We start from the raw sequence: 24,044 nt of genomic DNA on the forward strand, positions 1-24,044 counted from the left end.
TGCTGGTTATCGGCCTTGAGTCTCACAGGTCTCTTTTATGGGCTGTTTAGGAGAGAGCTGGGCTGAAAAAACAAATGATGAAATATCCCAAGAATGAAAAGTGCTTGCTGGCAGAAAGGAGACTATTTAAAGATGTGGCCAAGAACGTCTGCTGCCCCAAGATTTCAACACTGCTGCACCACAACCTCAAATGCTTTTCATACAGCCACATTTCATTCTGTGACTAGTGTGACTAAGTGTGACTAAAAAGAGGACTTATCGAGCATATGTGCTAAACAAAGTGAGGGCTATATCACTGAGAGCTGTGACAAGCCACTTATCACAGGAATACAGACCGTGAAGGGCCGAGCCAGCCGTGCTCTGTTCTCTGTGTAGGTCTCCTTGCTTGGACAGATAACACAGTTTACAGCTGAACAGATATGAACATCTCTTATGTGGAATGCTGCTTTTTTTTTCCTTTGTTTTTGTTCCACGTTGTTGCCAAACGTGCAGGGGTGAGAATCGCTGACCGGCCAAATACAGAGACGTCTGTGTTTGTTCTCCCTGAGTGTGCCAGAAGTGGGGCCAAGTTTGTTTACACAAAAATGTGGGCACTCAGTGGGAAGTAACACAGCTCCAGCTTCGGCGCAGCTCAGCGCGGCGGACCTTCTTTCACAGCTAGTAATTTGAATAAAATGACAAAAAGATGTTTATCAGTTTATTGAAAAGGCAATAAAGGATATTTTATGTTTTTGTCGCCCCCCCACCCCCGACACACACACACACTCACACACAGAATATTGCTTCAAACATTCACATTTTGCAAACTTCACAGCAACTGAAACAGAATGCACCTCGAGGCAGAAACGAACCACGGAGGATAGTGTTGCCCTTGTATGGTAGTATTTCATGGTAAAGACTTCTGTTCGCTGTAGACCAGCTGAAACTGCATCAAACGGATGAATGAGACAAGACCCTGATTAACTGAAGGCCATTCATTATGAAGAGACCTGCAGACAACCGAGATTAACATTCCAGCATGCATCCGACAACCAATGAGTGCAAAATAATGGTTTGGTAAGAGGGGCGTCTTTTTAACAAGTAGATGCAGACATGTGACGTTACTGCTCATGCTAACGTCTGACCTGCAAAGGCATGGTATTTTTGTGGCCATGTGTTCTTCTCTCATATATTACAACTTTTAGAAAACGCTGATCAGATAAAACAAATGAAACTGGAAGCATTTGACACAGAGGACATGTTCCACAGTTAGACTCTGATGTAGTGTTAGTTTGTGGCTGGACGTGGGAACCTCTGTGTTTTAGAGTTATTTGATATCTTGGCATTGAGTGAGGTTTGAGGAAATGTGACACTCTAGGGAGACGACGGTCAACAGGTCTGCCGTCCTTTTTCCATCTGAGCTCTGAGGCTTTATAATGTGGTGTAATGCCATCAGTCTCATGTTTGTGGAACCAGAATTTTACCACAGTTTCCTCACAGCAACAAAATGCCTCAGATGTATTGTGGCTATATTATGATGCACTGGAATTATGGCTTCAAACATCCACGAAACCAAAACTATCTGATGCAGCATACTGCACAGCTTTGGTTCCTTCTACTTATTTAACGATAGCAAAGCTCTGACTTTCCATCCCAGCAGTCCAAAGTCCACATTTTCTTACATCGTCCTTAGCCCGCAGGACGACATCACCCTGCATACAAACCAAAATACAAATCCTTCAAGCCGTTTTAAAAACATTCATACCAGTGCTTGACTCAGTTCCTCCCTGAATATCATGTTTACCAGTGGTTTCACCAAAAGGAAAACTTCCTCTCTAAATGTAGCGTTAGCTGGCACGTGTGTCCAGCCTCAGAGTGGCGGCACGCCCCTCATCTTGCGGATGATGTTGGCTATCCGCTTGGCCAATCCCGGGCTGGGCTCTTCGATCTGGAAGCTGCGGGTCAGTAGGTTGTAGAGGGAGCCGTAGCCCACGGCCACCACGGTGCAGGTCAGGCAGATGACATTATAAGGCATGCTGAAGTCTGGAGTCGGCAGGTTGACCAGCAGAGGCTCCGTGTAGACGCGCACAAAATAGCTGGACTCCTCTTTACAGGGAAAACTGGGGGGAAATGGGAAATTTGATCATTCCACTTTCCAGACAAATGTGTTTCTCTACAGGAGCTCCAAAGACACTCGAGTGAGCTGCAACGAAAGACATTTTCCTCAGCAAAGAAACAACTTACAAGCTGCTGAAAAGTGGACGGTCCTGGGTGCTGTTTGTATCCATGGCGACAATGCTTGGTACAAGCGAGCTAATTACTGAGGACCTAAATGTTGAAAAAACACATTTTAGTCACCCTGAAAGTCAGGAGTGCAAAATCCAAACAATAAACAAAGACCTCCAGAATGAAACCTTTACGGATTTTCTAAACTTACAGCCCTCAAAAACACCACCTGCAGCTCTCAGAGGGACACCGAAAAACAACGTGTGCCTCTTCTTTTCTCAGCTTCGACAGTGACTCCACGTGCTTACCCGACATAGAAGCCGTGGTTGGGATCAGGGGTGTATTCGGTCCACTTGAGCAGAGCCCTCTCAAACTGCACTGTGACCTCTGTGACGGAGTTGGGAGGAAGCTGGACCAGCATCTCCAACAGGTGGGGTCTCACACGGTCCTTAGACGGCTGGTAGTGGATGTAGCCTGGCAGAGGAAGGGAGAGCATGAGTGACCACTTTTTTAATGTTCTCCAGAGCTGTTTGTAGTCATACACATAATACACAATAATGCATGAATAACAATACTCATTTCTTAAAATATACAGATAATGTGCAAAAACCAAGCACCAAGACAGACAGAAGAACATCTACTACAGCTTTCATGACAGAAAACATGACTCATGTTCTCCTCCTTCTGGTGAGCGGAAGCATCTGCATGGAACTACATGAAACAGTGATTCCTGAAGGGAAACAAGGAATGAGCAGCATATGTAAGTCATGAACTCATGCCTATCTGTGTAAATCCAACTTTTTTTTAGGCTAAAAACCTCACAACCGTATGATCAACAGGTAGAAGAGCAACAGTGGTGCTTTCTGAATCTTTCTTAAAAATGTCATTTTCACAGCATTTGGCACATTTGTTGTTGTTTTCAGATCTTGACTGCAATTTTGTGTGCACACTGATCCTTCTCTGCTGCCTAAAGGGACTCACTGGGCTTGTTGTCCTTTCCCTTGCTGGTGACGGTGAGGGTGTGGATGTAGAGACGAAGATACCAAGGCACTGAGTCCAGCAGCAGCACGGGGAAAGACCTGTAGGGGTGGTTGTTGTACATCAGCGTGTGGATCTCTCCCGTCTGCAGCCCATAACCAGCGACGTAACGCTCGGCGTGGAGCAGGGGACGCAGCATGTCACCTGAGTGTGAAATATGTCAGATATGACAATGAAACTGCTCATTAGAATGGGAAAACTGGATGATGTATAACTGCACTGTTTGCAAATCACGACTCCAGTGTGTTTCTCTTCTCGAGTTTGCTGAAAACGTCTGTTACTGAACAAGTATCACCCTCATGTTTGACAAATTACCAGGGGGTTACATAACAGGATCAAATCAGGACAGTGCTGCTTTTGTACAAAACACAACAATCTCAGACACAAATGGTTTTTTTTTTGCTTTTTTGGTTTAACAAAAACATGTTGCAATCTGAATGTGGCTTCAGATGTTATTTGTTGAGGACTTTCTGTCCCAAAACAGAGAACAGGCTGCAGAGGAACAGATTGCAGACTCATAGGAGGAAAAAAAAACATCGTCAAAGGGCACTTACATTACGATTCAAAGGCAAACGCACAGACAACACCGAGAACAGAACAGTAGCTACGAGATGGCGCCAAGACAGACGACAAACAGATGCAGCTGATGTATTTTCGTTAACTCCTTCATCGTCTTTCTAGTTGAATTGAATAATTAAGACGAGAGTGCGTGCAGCCTTTCCCACAGAGCTGTGTGTTCTGCTGGTCTCGCTCACCCTCACTGGACTTCCAGCGGATCAGCAGGTTGAGGGAGCGCACGGTACCAAAGGTGATTTGCTGGGTCAGATCGTAGACGGAGTAGGTTCGCCTGTCGCCCAGCACCACTGCCTGGCTCAGCAGGGGAGTGGCCGGGCTCACCTCAAACTGCTCCCCCTGCAAGATGACATCCAGTTTCTATGAGCCATAACTGTTGCTCATCTCCATAAGTGCTATTATAAAAGACTTTGCCTTAAGAAAGCATTCAAACTGTAATCTGGGACATCTGTTTTAAATAATAAGAAGGTGCCCTGTGGAGTTTTCTTGCCGCATGCAAAGCCACTCTTAAGTATTGCTTTTAGGTATTTTAGATCCTGCATTGTTTACATGCATGTTTACTTGTTGGCAGTCTTCTTCTTCACCGCCTTTGTCGGTGCACTGCAGCATACCTCAACAAAACAGGGATCTGCTCATAAATAAACAGCTCCAGAGCGCGACTGGAGGTCAAAAACTCCACAGGGATCCTTGAAATATCTCCACCTTCACACTGCTTTGACAGTTTATCCTCTTTTGCTTTCTGTGAAGTTTGCATTAGAGAGGATAACAGCATATTATGTGGGAATCAAACCTGAGGGTTGTCTGTGATGTCGATGTAGATTTTACTGGAGGAGGCCAGTGGACAAGCTTCTGTCAGGGTCCGAGCGAACATCTTAAACAGAGACCACTCTGAAGGAACAAACGGCTTCAGTTAACTAAGGCCAGGGGGACATTTTTTTCTACTACAAACACAACAAACGTTAAAGTCTTACATGTGGGACAAATGTGGGAACAATGTGCTTTTCGCTCACCTCGTTTGCCCTGTGCAGAGGTGTGCAGATCAAAGACCACATTCAGTGTCTGCCTCAGCTCCCAGGATGTGGTTTTGCACTGCCAGTCCTGACACACGGGTCTGATGTGCACTGCCTGGGAATGAAAACTGCTGTGGAAGAGTTTCTCTGACTTCAACAGGACAGCGAGACCAGCCTGCAAGTGCAACACAAGAGGAAACCGAGTTAGCGTCCGTGGCTGACATTCCAACATGGAATGAGACGTTTGAAGCCTACGATTATGGATGCCGGTATGTGAATCATTCAAAGGAGCACACATGGGATGAGAGTTCGGCTGTGTTTCTCTTTTTCAGACAGACAGAGACACACTCACCTTGGATCCGCATGGCAAGAGTTTCTTCCAGGGTGTCAAATTCTCTGTGCAAACAATCTCTCGTGGGAGGGTGGCATAGCGAAGGAGGCGGTGGTCCGTCACTTCAAGTTCAACACAAAAAACAACATCAGTCCAGTACGTAAAGCAATGCATCTGTAGCACCTGCACGCTGCAAGACTTTAAGGCGCCTCATCACATCCTTAGCTTTCATACGGGCTCATCACTAGAGAGCTTCACAAAATGCAAAGGGAGACTGAAGGAGACTCTCTGTACCGTTGTTTATACCCAGCGGCTTGAAGGACGCACTGGGCTGAACTGTGTTGGTGGAGTCAATGAAGTTCAGCGAAGCGCAGAAGATCCCCGACAAAACGTTGGTCAGCTCCTTCCACGTGCCATCCACACTAAAATGGGGCAAAAAAATGGTGTGAAAATGTATAAATAGCACATAATAGACAGTTTCTGAACTCGGTTTGGTTTGAAGAGTAAACTGACATTTCCTTGTGCTGAGCATAATGGTGATTTCCAAACTTCAATAATGTGACCGTTTCTCCAGCCAATCATTATTTGCACAGTGAAATGGCTCAATGCATATTCCCCTGGTTAATAAAGGAGCCTGATTTCCCTGCCAGACACATGACATCACTTTACGAAGTGATCTTCTCACCGTGTTTAAGGAATTCACCCCTGGATTCTCACTGCTCTTTATTTTTGATGTGGCCAGTTTTCAAAGTGTCTTGTGTTGAGTTAGTTATGTCTCCCATTTCTAATTTCCATGACATGTTTGCTTTCAGTCAAAGGTAGCAAGATGGGTATAAAAAAAATACAAGCAAGCCAGTTTGTCTTTGTATCATGATGCAAAATGTGAGTCTTAAAAAGGCTCTCATATTTCTCGAAACCCTGACGTAGAAGGTTAAAACTTTCTGCTGTCAATCTGAGTGAGTCGGCATCATCACTGTCCGGCCAGCAATGCAAAGGATTAAGGAAGAAGTGCTTGTTTTAATGTGAATTTGAATACCTAACATTTATTTCACCTCCAGTGCTCTGCAGCCACCAGAGGGCCGTACTCACTCTGTCACAGAGTCCTGGAACCACACCCAGAGTTCAGCCCCAGGAGGGGACGGCTGAAAGGGCTGCCCCCACTGCATGGTCCTCCAGTAGCCCTGCGTGAAGGAGATGTGCAGCTCTCGCACCGAGAACTTGGATATGACCTGGCCCAGAGACTTGGGAAATAGCCGGTAGTGGGACACTGAGAAACATGACAGAAACATTACACAGTTTAGAGCTGGAGTGAGAAAGACCATTGTCTAATGAAGTGCACATTAAAGAATACAAACAAAAATGTATTTATAGAATTCAGGGTACGTGTATCAAGTCTATTTAATATTCTTTCACAGCTCACCACTGCTAGACGACTGTAAGGCTACAGTTGTGGTAAAAAGGCCTGAATGAATGAACAGTACGTCTGTCTCCTCACTTGGACTTTACTAATATGTCATTATTAACTTAATACAAAAAGTATGGGACAAATTTACCTAAGGACAGATGTGCCCTGTTGTACAGAACAAGGTGGCTGCACATAAGGATTTCAGAGATTTTAAGACCTTGTAATGTCAGTGAGAACAGACAATAAAGATGAGTGAAAACTGAAAAAAAATAGACCACTTAGAAACGTGAATAATGAACGTAAGCATTTAATTTCTATCCATTTCCGGCCTTATAGATTTTATGACGTATTCATATTCCATATTATCACCGTCATTTTAACGGAGGGTATGAATTCCCAGATGCACTCTGTTACCATTAGAAGAATGAACACCGTGTTTCTGCCTGGTAATGAATGGCCTGTCGAAGGACTGCTAACAGTTAGCTACCTTTGTTTCCTCTCATGAATTCGGTCTCCCACACGGTGCGGAACTGGAAGCTGGCGTAAATATCTCCGGAGTGCAGCGGTCTGATGACCAGCTCCTCCTGAAAATCGTCTTTGGGCAGTGGTGCCGATGAGGGGACGACGGCTTCAGGGTGTTGTTGTCCGGTCGGAGCATCATCCGCAGTCGCCTCTTCCACCTCAGTCGCTACCCACCGCCTCTTCTCCGTCGCAGACTGCTCGGCCGTTTGTTCAGCCCTTTTGGTGGTTGTCTGTGGACTATCGGTCGCGGGGCCGGGGCGATCAACATTTGGTGCCGTGTCTTGACTGTCTGCTACAATAAACACTGACAAACTATAAATAATCAACAGCACGGCCGAGTAGCTGCACCTGTGAGCTGCCATTTTTCTCTTCCGGCGCTGGTTCACTTCCGCATTGTCGCGTCGTACGTGGAACCGGCCAATGGGCTGCTTCCGTATGGATTTCTATAACACTGACAGGCATTGTTTCCAGCAAAATGTTTTCAGGTTTATATTTTATGAGTGAATGATAATATGTAAGGATTGTATGCAATATGTCAAGCATTATGGCTTTTTTAAGATTCAGTTTAGGAGTCATTTTTAATGTGGCAGAACGTAGTTTTGATGCGTTGCTTGGATTTTAGATTCGGGGTTTTGCAGACACTGTGCTTCTAACAAGAGGCTGCCACGTTATTATTATTATTATTATTATTATTATTATTATTATTATTATTATTATTATTTGACGAAATAACTTTCATAGATTTGAAATAAAATAAGATGATGTGTGCATTCTGCTGAACTACACTGTGCTTTGTAATGGACTGGAGGAAATTTTTAAACTGTAGGGAAATTACAGTGACATAATAAATACATAAATATCCCTACAATATAATAATATAATATATCTAAGAGTACAGTAAATGCACATCATTATTTGACCAACGTCACGTGGCCAGTGGTACATTCTAATTAACCAATTACAGACAACGTCATATAAATTGTCGATTAATTCAATCTATTACAACGCTTGTTTGAGTTAATCTGGCATTTTATAGCGTTACCTGGGCTGCTTACACCAATAACAAAGCTTATAGACCTTAAATAAACGATACAAGGGAGGTGATGGGAGCATATAAAAGGATTCTGGTGCGTTGCCAAAAACCATAAAATACGTAAATATTCAATAGGCTTCAAGAAGGGATCAATGTGTGAAGCATGTTGGTTGTTGTGATGAATATTTGGTCGTGTTGCTGGACAGGGACGGGCATCATCGGGGGCATATACCCCTCCCACATCCACACATCATCGCGCACTCAGCCCAGACTCTCTCTCTCTCTCTCTCTCTCTCACACACACACACACACACACACACACACACTCAATCACTCACTCGCACACACACTCACACACACATATACACACACAGAATTTCTGCTCAGCCATGGCTCCCTGGTAGATGCTCAAAGCGGCTGTTGTCAGAGCGAATTAAATCTGCACTCGCTCGCTGCTTTCCTCCTGACCTTGCCTGCCTCTGGTTGGGTTTTCAATATTTTATTCAGGATTCCTGTGCTGTCTCCCCATGGCTACATCGGATGGACTAGACGGCTGTCTGCAACGAGGCAGATCTCAAAGTGACCCGAACATACTCACCGAACCGGGCATCGATTTGGCTCACGGCACAGGTAAGATAGACGCGTCATTGTCTGGACACTTATTTGCTATTTACGCAAATGTTTTTATGTTGGTCGCTTGTTTGAAGATGCAGCAGTTTCCAAAACGCATCCCTTTCTTGCCTAGTGGGACATCAGAACACCAAGGGGTAATTAGCACATATGCTTCCAACCTTGGACATCAAATAGAGACTGTACCACCGAATCGCGGAGCAGGAAATTGAAAATTAATGTGCCATATCAGCGTCTATGAATGGTTGCATGCCCCTCAAGATTTGCGCGTTATAAAGACGCCTGTAGCCCATTGGGGTGCTATGGCTGCAAATAGTATTTAGGAATCAGTATGTAGGCCGTTTAATATGATATTAACGCGTGCATCATGTACAGTAGCCTATCTATCGCCTCCTGCATGATGCCAGCCTCCCCATTCAGCGCATGTATTTATCATCACAGATTCCGCATGCATGTGTGGTCCATGATGCCAGCCTGAGCGTATTTGTTGTCTTATCTAAGCCACCATTAAAGCCTCATCAGTCAGGAGCCACATGGGTTTTCGCGTTAGGTTTTTAGCGTGTTGCATTTTAAAGAGGTGCATGCACATCTTTTTGTATTAAGCCTATAGCTCTGACGATGCGTATTGACAGCACTGTCATCCGCACCCCCTTCACTCTCCCCCATACTGAACCGATAGCTGGTGTGATCAATGACCGGCCGTCCACGTGATGTGGTCTATAGGTGGAAACATCCCCAATTCAGCACAGCCATGCTCTCACAAGAGATCGACCAGCCGATTCATGGACGCTGCAGGTGCGCTTTCCAACATGGAGCCCTTGTTTATCTCTGTGGTCTGTTAGTCATCCCCTCTGCATATGGAATAATGAATTGATCTTTCATTAATAAGAGGAGAACACCAGGGAGCAGTCATGATCTGCACTCCTCTGATGAACTCCTGCAAATAGACTTCATGTGGTTCCTGCTGTGTTTGCTTCTTTTTCTTGAGTTACTAATATACAGTGCAAACACATGGTTAGATTTTTATGTAAGTGAGGCTATTTATGGTCATATTGTGTGGGCTTGGAAAGAGTCATTGCTTACTCCCACACATGGTGAGTTTTACACACCAAGAGTGCTTGACTGAATTATTCAGAAAAAAAATGCCCCAGTGTCATTCACCTTTCACCTGTTCACTAATGAGACCCTGAGTTTTTCACGTCTCTGAAATCACACCAGTCTGAACTCGTCAACTGCGCATAGCACACTTTGAACGGACCCTTGCTGGATTCATTCACACATAGGTGGATGATAATGTCACACTTTGACACACCTGAATAAACAAGAGAGCAGCTTGGCACATCGGCCATGCTAGTCATGAGAGCTAACGCTATCAGGGAACACTGAATATCAGCCTCTTCAGCTGGAATGTGCACAACTGCATTACTGTTCCAGATGTGAATATACTATGCAAATGAAAGACAGAGTAAATACAGTTGTCACTGCAAGGACAATGTCAGTGTCTGGTGACCCAAAGTACACAACCTCACCCACCCCCTCTCTGTGTAGATCATCACTGCGCTAGCGTCTGGGACACCAGTCTTTGCCAAAGGATTACTTTGGCTGAGACTGCCTTTTCCCCCAACACACTGGCCCTTGCAGCTGCAGAGGCTGACACTGTATTCATCCACTCAACACTGGGGAGAAGAGTCAATAGAGACAGCAGTTACAGTTGCCCATCACAGAGAATCAAAGCAATGTTATCTCTTGAATGAAGGTTCAGTAATCATACAGCAGGAGCCTCAGAGAATGACGAGCCAGTGCAGAGCTCAATCCAGCTGTCCAGCAATCCAATCCTACTTTTTATTAAATGCAAGGGATAACACTTGACATTGTTTAGGTTTGACTCTGATTATATTTTCCCTAATTCTTTACTCTGAGGGCATGTCTTGTTCACTTTGGAAATGGAGACATCCTCTTTCAGCTGCTGGTGTACAACCATATTTCAAAGTTATTTAGGTACTACGTACGTCCTGTAATGGGAGCAGCAGTATAAAAACTTGTTTAGTGGGTTTGTTCAGACAAGGACTCTTTAGATTCTCCTGCTAATAAAATGTCACTTTCACTCAAACTTCCACTTAGTCATTGCAGAGTGTCGACCAAGGTAATGGTGTGGAGAGGACACCTTGACGCTTTGCGGACAGGGAGCGTGTCCAAGCAGGGCTGCCCCTGTGGCTTCATTCCATAAAGTAATTCCTCTGTCCTACAGAAAGATATACACAGTGAGAGAAGCACTGGTGAGGAAGATCTAGGCAGTAAGTTTGTAAAGAGTTACATGTGGCACATATTAGGAGAGAAAAGTATAGTAAGATCAGTACAAATGTACAAATACAGCTGTAACTAGCTATTATTTCCATCATCAGTTACCCTGTTTTTTTTTTTATTTTAGTCGTGAGTAAAAAATGCACCCAAACCAAAAGTGGATGTCTTAAAAATGCTTGTTTTGTTTGACCCACAGTCAAAAAACTGTTGCACATCCTCCTCCTTGAGAAGCAGAAACTCACAAATCTCTGGCATTTTTGCTTGCTTAATAATGAAATGAAAACAAAAATGATTTAAGTTTTTGTCAATGGACTTTTGTTTATCAGTTATTTGATTAATCGAGTAATTGTTTCAGCATTACTCTAGGTCCAAATGACAAACTACTCCACTCTACTCCAAACAAAGTTGTCGTAATTCATTAAAAAAAATGCTTTTCACTTTCCCCTTCCTTTTGGGGGGTGTAAATGAAAGAACAGTGTCCTCACAAGAATTTGTCATTTTGCTCAAGGCAACTTGAACATGGTGGATCTTCGCTTACATGGTGGCTTAAACCTACGAACAGTTGGACCCAATTTGTTGGGTTATAGGACAGTGTCTCTTACTGCGAGTGTCCGCTGATAAGTGTTTTTTGAGGTTTCATCCTCCTCTGCCGGTCTCACTGATACCTGGATAATCCTCTCAGATCTGACATCAGAAGAATCTCTGAGGACTGCAGGTATAAGTGGAGCCCCCCTAATGAACAAGGAGATATATCAAACTCTGTGAAAGCTGATATAGAGCCAGGACAATGACTCACCCAAACCGGAGCAATGTTTCGTACATAATACCTCCCTATGCTCAGGCCTTGATGAGTAAATATGGGAAATTTTGAGTCAGCGGGTCTTATATAATGTGCTCCCCATATAGCAAGACCTTCTTTGAAATGAAAAAGAAATAATGTACACAAAATGGTGTTAGTGCCACAAGAATTCCTTACATAATGCATAGAACAGCAAGCCGGTGCTAATATTTGAATGAGTTGCTGTAGTATGAAACAACAGTAAACATGTACACATTTATGCAGACACACATTAACACAAAACTGCACTTAATGCACACATACAGTATCACCTGAGGATCTGCTCGTGAGTCGCTGTGTTGCTCAAAGACACATTAGAGAACATTGAGAACATTGATACCACTCTCATTATTGTGCGTTAACTATGAAACTAGCAGACAGTAAGCTTGGTTTAGCATTAAGACTGCAAAGCAGGGGAAACAGCTAGCCTGGCTCTGCCTAGAGGTTACAAAATCTATCTACCAGCACCTTTAAAGCACAACCATTAACATGTTAAATTTCATTTGTTTAAAATTTACAAAAACAAACAAAAAAAAAAATAAAAAAAATAAATAACATGAAGCTAGAGCTAGCAATGGGCTAACTTTACCCTCAAAACATGGGGAAACAGCCTGCCTTACCACCAGTAATGTCCTAGGTTGCCTGGCACTGGTCAGGTACGCTGTTTCCCCCTATTTCCCACCATTGTGCTATGCTAAGTTAGCTAGCTGTAGCTTGCTAGCTGTAGCTTCATGCTAACTGTATATACTTGAGAGTGGTATAAACTTCTGATCTAACTTCCAGCAAGAAAGCAAATGAGAATATTTCTCAAAATGTCAAACTGAAGCATTTCAAAACCACAGAAATGATGTTTTAATACATATTCTTGTGGTTTTTTGCTTTCGCTACTATTGAAGATAATGTCAGGGGATGTAAAAAGCGAATTTGATAAACAGTGAATTTGTACATATGCTATCTATCTATCTATCTATCTATCTATCTATCTATCTATCTATATCTGTTTTTCTGAATGATTCTTGGTATCACAGTCTGGAGACAGGGTGTGAACTTGTTGTATTCAGCTGTGGATAAAATAACAGCGAGAGCAACAGTGACTTAGAAGTGAGAAGTTTTTCCATCTAAAAAAAAGTGGGAAGAAGTGAAAATCAGACAGCAGAAGAGCTATTACAGTCAGATCTGCAAAATCTCAGTATGACATCATGCTGTCTTTTACTAAGCATTACCAGGAATACACCTCAGCACAACTGAGTAAGGCATTGAACGCGCATTGGCTGCCAAGTGTTTCATTTGTGTTTAAGGGGTGATTTTGAATTTAAAGTCAAGTTGCAGTAACATTTGTGTCTATTTGGATGATATTTCTTCCTGTGCTGCCTTGGAAATTTCCTCATTTCTCATAAATGTGTAGCCTATAGCACTTTTAGGTTGCAACACAAATTAAATGTATTCCCACTAGAGCTGAAACCATTTGCTGACCATTTTATGACATTTTGAAGACAAAACAATTATTCTATTTTCTGATAATGTAATAAGCAGATTAATTGGTCTTGAAAACAACCACTGAGTGCAGTCCTAATTCTCACAGTAAATTCTGTGGCTTCATATTTGTGCTCACTGGCCAAGTCCCCACGTGGTGCAGCCTCAATCAACAAGTAAACTTGCATCTCCTGTATTTGAATTGTTCTTAAGCTATATGCACACACAGAGATGCGAGACACGATCAGGTTGTACTGTAGCTAGTTCTCCAGAAGAAGCACCTGCACCTCCATCAAGCCCAGCCTAATTAAGTTCTTACTTCCTATTTTCAGTAGCAGAGCTGTAATTCACACCAGTCACGACTCATTCGTCATGGTCAGCCTTAAGGGACTGTGAGTCAGTCAAGGCCACCTGTTAGTAGTAACCACTGGAGAGCTATTCATTTCTCTCCTCCATGATGCAAAGAGGTCCCCACAGAGGCCAAGGAGATACACTCAGCCATCTAAAAAAAATTAGCTCTTACATCATGAAATATTTAGTGTTGTATATTATTAAATGATGTAGCTGAGACTGCTGTATACATATATTTCTTGAATACTTGCAGGCTGTAACGACTTAATTTCCCCGGTGTGGGATCAATAAAGTCCTATCTTAAAGCTGAGGCTTTGAGATAGTGATACATAAGTGAGTCCATGGTGACAAAATTGCTCTATAACACTATGTTATTTTACACCATAGAGACGGACGGCAAAGGAAAACTCGAAATAAATTAGTCAAAAGACATGATGCAGATTCTTCTAGACAGCACACCAGGAGTCAGATGTGCTGCGGCCTTAACAGTCGCCAAAACACCTACTGTGTCAGACAGCGTTTTATACATGAGGGACGATCTGTTGGAGGAATGATGCTCATACCTCCAGCTGAGTTCTTGGGGAATATATGCCAAGAAGAAATTAAGCTGTTCTATTTTTAATTTGTCACCCAACTGATTGTTAATGTTGTTAAATTTCTGGAAATTGAATTGAAAAAACGTTTCATTTCAATAGAGTAATTAAATTCAGTATTGTCATGAAGCAGACCTGCTTGCTGATTTGCAGCACTGCCCTCAATGTCCTCCTTGGAATACCTTTGTAGAAATTTGATAGCATTATCTGTACCGCATGACAGATCTCTTCATCATTGTCTCATGGATGAGGCCGCTCCTAACTCATGTTTATTAATTAATCTACATCTGTTATTTTGTAAATAATTGAAGTTTTAAAAAAGTTTTAAAAAATGTGAAAAGCAACTTTGTCATAGCATAATTTCATCACAAGAGTGCGCGAATGTCTTGTTTTATCCAATCAACTGTCCAAAACCAAAGCATAGTCAGTTTACAATGATATGAAACAAGCAGCAAATCTTTACATTTGAGGTATTTTTATATTGGTATTTTTGCTCGATGTTACTCTTTCGTTCCTTACTCCTCTCTGTCTCTAACAAAAGTGTACTGTTACATTGTGGATCCTCGACCACTGAGTAGTGAATGGGGGATAAGCTGCATCTGGACGCCGTGTTGAGCTCTTCTCTCTGTGGACGCCTTTGCTGTCTTTCAGCCGCCCATGAAAATGGAGCACAAAAATGACAACAACAACAAAAAACCCTACATCACGCCTGCTCCCTGTGGATGCGGGAGCAGATTAGGCATTTGACAGTGTTTGAGCCATGTGTTGCTGCGGCTGTTGTTTTCGTGCATACACCTGCGTTTCTGCGTGATCTTTGGCGTGTGCATCCATGTGTGCACTGATCTGCAGGAGAACTGGCAGGTCTGTGCAGATCAGTGCTATGAAATAAAACCAAAAAAATCACAGAATCACAGAAGAGGCTAGAACGAGACAGTCAGGCAGTTGAACAGGCAGCCCTTGGAGAGTAGAGAATGAAGACCCGAGCAGCCCTGAACACCTGTCAGAGACCCCAGCGTAAAGGCAGAATGTAATGGAGCTATTTAGCCTTTAAAGGCTGAGGTTAAATGGAGTTCAGGAAGTTGCATGCTCTATGCTGTGAAGGGTAAAGAGCTAAGAGAGGAAACTCCTCTGGGCATCAAGTCTGGAGAACAGTGGAGACATTTTTTGGAGGAAAGGAGAAGAAAAGGAGCTGCAGACTGAATTAGTGAGGCAGAGAGGAGCAGGAAAGGAGGAAAGCAGTGCGAGGAGAGGAAGAGATGAAGAGGCGGCGGCCTTCATTGAAAGAACGCCAAGAAGTTGTCCTTAGTGCTAACTGGCCACAGTGAGATGATGGATGGTCTATAGGAGGCCATTAACAAAGAGGCGATGGCTGTGTGGGTCTGATTTGGGAAGCCTCTGCATGAGCTCCAGCGCCAGGCCACTTTTTCCATGCATCCTATGGAAAATGATACCGTTAAACCAAGATTCCTCTTTTTACCTTCTTCTATATGATTTTTCCTGAGTCATTTTCCCCATTTATTCTCCTTGCAGAGACTGTAATTAGGAAGTGTCAAATTGTTACTTAATAAATGACTTAAACAATTAATATGAATGCTGTAAAATCAATGTTATAATGATTAACTTTATATGAACTGACCCTTTGAAGTTATTTCAGTATTAGTGACTTACATTGAACGGGTGACTTCTTTCTTGAAGGGCTGTGTGGAAAGTAGAAAATCAGCTGATCATGCTGATCAGGAATATAAAATGTATGTGATTTATAATTGATATGCTGCAGCATGCATAACCATTGTGCATTGCCCTTTAAACCAGGAAAGCCATATTTGCCACGTTGTCCATGACCTTTTGTCTCCTGATTTCAACCACCTGCAATTTGGTTAAACATGTAGAAAAAATAGCTGATTTGTTTGGGCCACTTGGGGGCAGTGGAAAAAATGACTGTGAACACACCACTGACTTATTATCACCGTATAAAGCTGATAAAACTTATTAGCAAATAGTTGCCTATTTATGCATCAGATACCAACAACATTAATATTCACTTGGAGTCGTGTCTGTTCTGATAGAAGTACAGTGTCCAGGCTCCTTTTAAATCTGTTAAAAACTGTTGTTGGTTTCCACCAACTACATTTCTGTTACTGAATGCTCATATGTTTACCAGTTAGTAGGTAACTTCAGTTTAGTGCTGAGCAGATAGTGTATAATGGGATTTTCTAACAAAAAAAAAGCTGCCCTCTGCTAATTGGGCTGCCCATTCAAGTGATCATGTGACTTATCGTTAATATAAAAATACTGACTAAAGCTGTGTATCACAAAACCAAAAGCTATCTTATAAGTAAAAAAGTCCCATTCATCTTCTTGCTCCCACCTCTCTGCAGACCTCCCTGTGTCTCTCTATCTCTCTCTTTAATTCCTCTGTCTCACACACAGAGACACTCATAAATCGATGTATTGTATCCTCACACCTGTTTGCAGCCGCAGTGTCCCTCTCTCCTAACGAACCTGCCAGATTCAGTCAGAGATAGATGAAGAGGGCAGACGGGAGTGCAGGGCAGATAAACGCTCCTGTCTAGGACTTAGAAACATAGGGGACAGGCAGGAAGGAGGCACAGATTAAGGCTGTAGGGAGAGCGAAAGAAGAAAACTCATGTACCTAAGGCTGGGGAGATATAATGAGGCTAACTGACAGACTTTAAATCACCGCAGAGATGAGAGAAAGTGGTGCGAGGTCTTCCATAGAGCGACTGTTTGATGGGCACTTACGCTACAGTATTATTGAACATCTCTGCCAGGGCCTCTCAGGAGATGGTAAATTAAATGCATAGCCAGATCAGATAACTGTAGTAGAAGGTATACCGCCATAAAAAGGAAATGAATGGAAGCTTTTCATTGTGTTGTCGGACCATGTGCGTCTGTGAGGTGAAGAGAGTACCCAGTGAGCGAAGGGTTAAAGAGACTTTGTTCAAAATCACTCCCTTCAATATTTCCTACATAATAAATGCTCACTAATCTATTTTTTTAATGTATTTTGAAGGTTGTTTTATAGGGAAAAGTACATCGCATCTATCAAAGCCAAACAGCACAGCATTGAAAGCCTAAGCCAGAGTTGGACACCTGGACCTATCCACAGCTTCACACATAACAGAGAGAAAATGCCACAAAACCTCAGGAAATAATGTATCACCACATAACTCATTCTTTCATATGTCAAGGTGCTGTGGACACTTCCACTGTGCCTGAAATCATTAACACATTTACTGTCCACCACTCACAATACAGGCAGTTCTACTGTATGTAGAGGATTAGGATATACAGTGTATCTGAAAGCAAGGTCAGAAATCTATTTCAGATACTTCTACAGTAAAGTCAGCTTCCTCTCATCTGCCAGCCGTCTAAACGTGATTTTTTCTGCTGTCTGGAATAAACATGGTGGTAGATAAATCTTGGTTAATGACCATTAAATGTACACAACTTTTTACAGAGCATTGTTGGAAGATTTAAGACATTTATATAGAGTGAAATCATTCTCAGTAGCTCTTCAGAAAACACTACATCATTTTTTGATTCATTTAGAAAATTCTGTCAATAACGTGTGAGAGAGGACTAAAAGATGGCCGTTACTATTGTTCAGAGTCCATGGTGACATTTTTAAATTACTTCTTTTGTACGATCAACAGTCCAAAACCCAAAAGCATTCAATTGGCATTCACACAAAGAGGAAATCAGCAGGTTAGTAATTTATGACTTATGGATCACCATAATTTTTCTCCATCATCATCAACTGTCATTTTTACATCTATGGTGTAGAGCTGGAATGATGAATCATTTAGTCAATCGACAGAAATTTAATCGGCAACTATTTTGAGAATCAATTGATCGTTTATTGTCATTTATCAGGTAAAAATGCCAAACATTTGTTGGCTTGGGCTCTGGGAACTTGAAGTTTGCTCATTGTATTTATTAATATTCGTAGACTAAATGATTAATTGATGAATCAAAAAAACAATTAACTGATTGTAAAAATAGCCATCAGTTGCAGCCCTACGATGGTGAACACGCTCTCTAGATGGATGTTGAAAAGACACAGACACTCAAATAAAATGGTGGAAAGGAAACATATCGCATACTTGGAAACATATTGTCCAATTAGGGAGTGATTTTGGACTTGAGTCCTTGTTGTAGCAGAGTGAGTTTCAGCACCATGGACAGCACCAGCCTTTGCATCGCAGCAGGCTGCTGGGCCGAGCAGAGCCGTGTTCTGGGTGCTGATGAGTCTGTCCTGGATCACAGATGCTGCAACTTAACCGGAAACCTGCATTTTTTTATATATATGTATTGTTTTTTTGGGTTTTTTTTGGCACCAATGACACATTAATGAGGGAAGCACACTGTGCAGATCTAGGCACAAATTCCATTTAATTTAATCATCCCATACATCCATGTAAGCTGTAAGCCAAAAGCTCCAATCCAATCCCATTAAAACTGCTATTAGAACTGTGGCCAAGCCTGTACTACAGAGTCTGTGGTCATTATTGATGAGTGAGTGGCTTCTAGCAGCTTCTTCATCAACACAGATTCATCATATGGGCGAAACCATTCGACAACCGGGCAGTGTCTTTTTCACCGCGGCAGCATCCTTGTGGCACAGAGCGACTGCAGACAAGCTTGTGGTGTCACACAAGTGAATGTGTTTGTGGAACTGGGCAAAATCTTTTGTAGACAGTTTTCCTGTCTGCCATCAGTCCCAGACAGCTCTCACAACAGATTCTACTGAAGGACTGACTCATTTGTGCTCCAGTCAGACCAAAACAATTTTCAAAACAGCAACATTTTCTTCTATTGACATCATCAGCTTGTCATATCATTGTGGATCTACCTGTAGGTATTTTGGGATCTATGCATGAAACCAAAATGTTCAAAATCTATCCTAAAATCAAGGTGGGAGCAGACACGCATCACATTTCCTGTCTCTGGTGTCTGAATAGAACCAGCAGGGCAGCAGCGTATTTGCCTGACCCCGTGCCCTCGGTATGTCGTCCGTGACATGCATGAAATGGTTATTGACATGGTTATTGCATGATTTAATGACAAATACAACCATGCATGTAACGTCTGGCCTCTTTAAGTATATCCCTATGTATATCCATGACAAATGAGGTTACTGGAGTGTTAGCGCACTGACACATGTCCGTACTGTCTGGCGTCACAGAATGAGCTGTTGGCCGCTGTTCATCCTGGCCCGGGCGTGATCTGTCCGCGGTCCAGCACATGGGATGAACACAGCTTTTCGGACAAGTAACGTGGTGAAAAATGTCATGCTATTTTTACCCTTTTGTGTTTCCCTTGAGGAGTAGCAGCTTTGCACACACACTACGATACACCACGGCTCCCTGTTCTGGTTCCAGCTGCTGCTCGAGTGGTTACATCAAGTTGTTTTTAATAGGCTCAAACCGTCCCACGCTCGCACTGCTGCACACTTGAGGGATTCCAAATGTAAGTGGCGTCCTTGCTGTGGGAACGTGTTTGCCGATTGCAGTGTTAACAGTGATGATTTGTACTGTTCCTCTGTGCACCTCCCATTGTCTTTCCTGCCTGGAGACCATGATGTGCTCTCCTCCCTGCAGAGCGATGGGCGCCCGGCGAAACCGAGCTATCGGCTTCTGTATCAAGTGTAGACACAAAACCATGTCCACAAACACTCATGTGGTGGCACACGTTGTGGTTTCAGTGAATATTTACTCCCATATGCTCTCTCTCTCTCTCTCTCTCTCTCTCTCTCTCTGTCTCTCTCTCTCTCTCTCAGTTTGCTTTATATGAATGTTTCAGGCACTGGCTCAAATCAGTGGAAATAACAGGAACAAATTACACACTATTGCTCACCCACCTGACTCCTGATACTGGAGTCTATAACTAGCATTGTTGACTGAAAACACCCACGCCCTGTGGAAGACCCACAGCTAACTCATCTGTGCATAAACTTTGAGCGTACCGGCTGCTTCCAGGAATCTGTGACTGCATACATTTGCTTTTATCTCGAGGAATTGAAACAAGTGAGTAAGTAGGAGTTCAGTATATTGTTCAAGGACACTTTTAAAACTGTTGATAGACATATTGGCCGCTGCAGGATTGAAGCTGTGACCTTTTTCTTGGCGGGAAAGTCTTTGTAAACGCAAGCCTGCCCCGCCACTTTTTAGACAGCAGGGTCTAAAAGTGTAATTTTATAATGAAACGTCTTCGTCAAGAGGCAAATCTTTTGAAAGCAGCACTTTTGAAGATATAAAAGCAGCTGAATGAGTCAATATGAATCTTGCAGTTTGTTAGATTAATGTGATAGACTGCGGGAACAGCCCAAGGTACGAAGGGTGAACCAAGACTTCCATTACTTGATTGGAGGGAGCTTTTTGATGGAATAGGATGAGATTTCTTATAGCAGGAGCGCAGCCCAAAACTTAACTATGGACTGGAAGTCTTCCTGGACACATTCAGGGTCTTCCTCCGGCTGGCTGTTTTTTGGGGAACAGGTTGAAAGGACATTTTCTCAGGCTCGCCCCATTGTGAGGGTGACAGGAAAAGCGCTTTTAGCAGGAACATTTTTGGTCAGCTGGGTGGATGTGATGGCTGCGTCGAGGCTTTCACAGTCAGTCCAAGATAGCCCGTCTTTTTTTGGTTAAAATGCAGAGGTGTGTCGGTGTGTAAATGTGTACGCACTTGTGTATGCGTTAGTCAAGGAATTGTCGATATTTTGAGCAGCTGTGTAGAAGCAGTTGTACCTATTTTTAACATTAATGGTCAGCAACCATTCAAAACCATTTAATTTTAGATGAACTGTAACAGAACTGAAAAAAGGGAGTTTGAGAACTGTTTGAGAACTTCAAATGTCTTATAGTATTTCAAGCAAACAAAACCTAATTACAAATAGATGAGAAATGACTGTTTTGTTTATTTCACATGAGAGTTCTGTATTCGTGTTTCCCACTGGTTTGAGGTGGGCGAGGCTCAGTTAGAAATAGATGTTGTGTGCTTCCGTGCAACAGTTTAGGAACATCACAATCAAAACGTGATGACAGTTGATGCTAATTAATCATGCCACCCACCCATCCATCCACCCACCCACACACATACACACACACACACACACACACACTCACACACGCACGCACGTACGAACACACAAACACACACAGGCTTTGTGAAGCAGGTTAGCTTTTTGGTTCTTTGACCATTAAACTCTGCATTAATAATAACTAAGATGTTTTTTTTTTGTTTTTTTTAACTTTGATTGTTGCTTGTTTGATGAACATTGTTATCGATCACAGTGTTAAAGAAAATGAGATTTAAAATCAAGTTTTAAGGGGTTTTAATAAGTGAAACGCACTTTATTTTAAGAATCTATCAGCCTTTGAGATACTTCTCAGAAATAGAGCTTTGAAGTTTAAGCATGATGTACTGTAAGTTAAATGAAGATTTGGTCCATGAGATGTTAAAGCACGAAGGTTAGCAGAGGTGTGAGGGACAGATTTTTACGTTGGTAAAGTTGATAACATCACTCGGGATCATTTTTCTCACACTTCTCAAACTCCTCTAGAGCCACATATGACACAGGCCAAGATGTGCTGCTGTGTTTCCGGACTGAGTAAACGAACCATTGCTGCCTTACATTGAAGATTCTGTTTTGTTTAAGAACATAACTTTGCTCACATACTAATATGCACTTACTGATAACTTCCAGCAATCGTCACCAAAATTGAATCAGTTTGCACTCATCCCAGCATCTATCTGCCTGCCAAGTTTCGGGAAAATCGAAAGCTGACGAGTGAAAACAGCCTTTCATCTGAAACGCAGAATGAACTAGATTCTCAGTTCTCTTTGTTGATGCTGCAGCGAAGGCTTACACATGAAGCCACCCACTAGTCCTCATTCTCAACACCAACATATGGCAACAAACAAGGGCCTCAGGCATTTCCTATTGGTTGCTGGCCTCACTGACATAATTTCTCTCTTGATGCCAGTTGCCCACACACTGGAGTTTTACACTTAGGCTGTAATCACTATGATGATCTGGAGGCTTGACCTTTGCAGCCACGCTGCCTTACACCATAAGAGAAATTACTTTCATTTCCTAACAAGTTACAGTACACAATGTACAAGTTGGGATGAGTTATTTTCACACATTTACCTCATTTTATTAGGGTTGATATGGAATGTCCAGTAGGGCAGACAATGTGTTTTTTTTTTTCTTTTAATGTTCATAATTGAATTGAGGGTAGCTGTAAAATGAGAATGTTTTACTCTAGATTGGTCATCCATTTGCGAAAAGACCCCATTCGAATGAAGTACAAAATGGAAATGAACAAACATGAGAAAATAGAAAAACAAGGACATGACCTCGGCGTCCTCAATGGCGGTTTTGACCCTCTACAGAATTGTTCAAAATTCATTTTATAATTAACCTGTCCAGGAGAGAAGAAAGCTCTCTTGCTCATTTGTGATTTTATTATTTGCGTATTGTTGAAACGCAGCTCAATGGGATGAATATTGGTGATTGGATATGCAAATCTGTGCTATGGGTCATTTCAGGGACGAGGTTCAGAGGGGCGACAAAACAAATGTCATAGGAGAGAGAAATGTTCATAAGACAAGGCTTTCAGATATTATTAATGTCTATGCTGGGCAGACTTTGTTCTTTTGAGAGCCTGAATAGAGTCATTGTGTGAAGGTGTTCATTATTCTTTTAGCTTTTCCTCTTATAAATCACTTTATGCTTGACCACGACCATTCTTGAGCTCAGCCTGTCTTTTCTCATTCATTCTTTTCTCATTTTACATTGCTTCAGCCCTTCTGCTCTTCACTCTCTCCCTGCGAGTCATTAGCTGTGTGCCCTGACTGTGGCCGGGCCCCTGAGGCAGCCGGGCTACAGACAGATGGCGGCACAGTTGTAAAGCCAGGGGGGTAAAGTGAGGAGGTTCGCTGGCGTGGCAGCGGGTAAGGAGGTGGTCCATTCAAGGGCACATTGTCAGTTGTCTGGGTGGAAGGAGCAGGGTGGCTGGAGTGAGGAATCCAGGCTCTGTGGGGTCTGCAGAGATGATGGGAGTCTAGGGTCAGTCTGATGTTGTTATTTTTTTAGGTTTCACAGTGATATATAATTTGTTGTTCTTAGTCACAGGTTTGGTGTTTACAGCACAGCAGAAGTCTACAGCCATTCTAGCAGAATGCTAACGCTAGCATGGGAACAATGGCAGTGACAATGCTAACAAGTTAATTTTTATCAGCTGTAATGTCTACCTGGTTTGATGTTTTAGTTTAGCATATTAGCATGCTAACATGCTACGCTGCCATATGGTATGCTACGTGTTTACATGGTCATAAACCAAAGTATTGGACTGACAAAGACTTCTGACCTGATGGTGCCGCACGAGCAAACGTAAAGGGATCAACAAAGTTATTACAGTTCATCCTGAGGGGAACATGAATGTTTGTACCAAAATTTGTAGCAATCCATCCAATGCTTTTGAGACATTTCACTCAAAAAGCACAAATATCAACCTCATCATGGTGCTATAGGGAAGGTCAGGGGATCACCAAAGTCATTCAAACTCATCCTCTGGGAACCGTGAATGCCTGTACAAAAATTTCTGGCAATCCATCCAGTAGATGTTCAGATATTTGTCTGTCTCAGGTAACAGATCAGCAGAAATAGCACTGCACTGTTGACTGTACATTTAAGTTGTAAATGTTGTACTG

At 42.6% G+C, this 24,044-nt stretch overlaps 2 protein-coding genes across 4 annotated transcripts in view; one reads left to right on the forward strand and one right to left on the reverse strand.

The window, feature by feature from the left end:
* Positions 1-684: 684 nt before the first annotated feature.
* On the reverse strand, positions 685-7,473 carry pigt (phosphatidylinositol glycan anchor biosynthesis, class T). Its single transcript, XM_076740947.1, has 11 exons — positions 7,050-7,473; positions 6,247-6,424; positions 5,452-5,579; positions 5,179-5,279; positions 4,827-5,001; positions 4,607-4,704; positions 3,999-4,155; positions 3,187-3,387; positions 2,514-2,679; positions 2,224-2,307; positions 685-2,099 (listed from the first exon to the last, which is right to left on the reverse strand). Exons 1-11 carry the CDS (start codon positions 7,444-7,446, stop codon positions 1,850-1,852), a joined length of 1,935 nt encoding a protein of 644 aa, XP_076597062.1. The 5' UTR covers positions 7,447-7,473; the 3' UTR covers positions 685-1,849.
* A 965-nt stretch (positions 7,474-8,438) lies between these two features.
* phactr3a (phosphatase and actin regulator 3a) overlaps positions 8,439-24,044 on the forward strand; it is a 31,240-nt gene continuing 15,634 nt past the window's right edge. For 2 of the 3 annotated variants that reach the window (XM_076741867.1, XM_076741868.1), the window contains exon 1: positions 8,439-8,747. In XM_076741867.1, the coding sequence (XP_076597982.1) occupies positions 8,645-8,747 (103 nt within the window). In that variant the 5' untranslated portion in view covers positions 8,439-8,644. The remainder of the gene's footprint in view (positions 8,748-24,044) is intronic. The other variant, XM_076741866.1, reaches the window with a different exon arrangement.

Source organism: Chaetodon auriga, chromosome 10 (genome assembly GCF_051107435.1).
Source record: "Chaetodon auriga isolate fChaAug3 chromosome 10, fChaAug3.hap1, whole genome shotgun sequence".
In the NCBI taxonomy this organism is placed as follows: Eukaryota; Metazoa; Chordata; class Actinopteri; order Chaetodontiformes; family Chaetodontidae; genus Chaetodon; species Chaetodon auriga.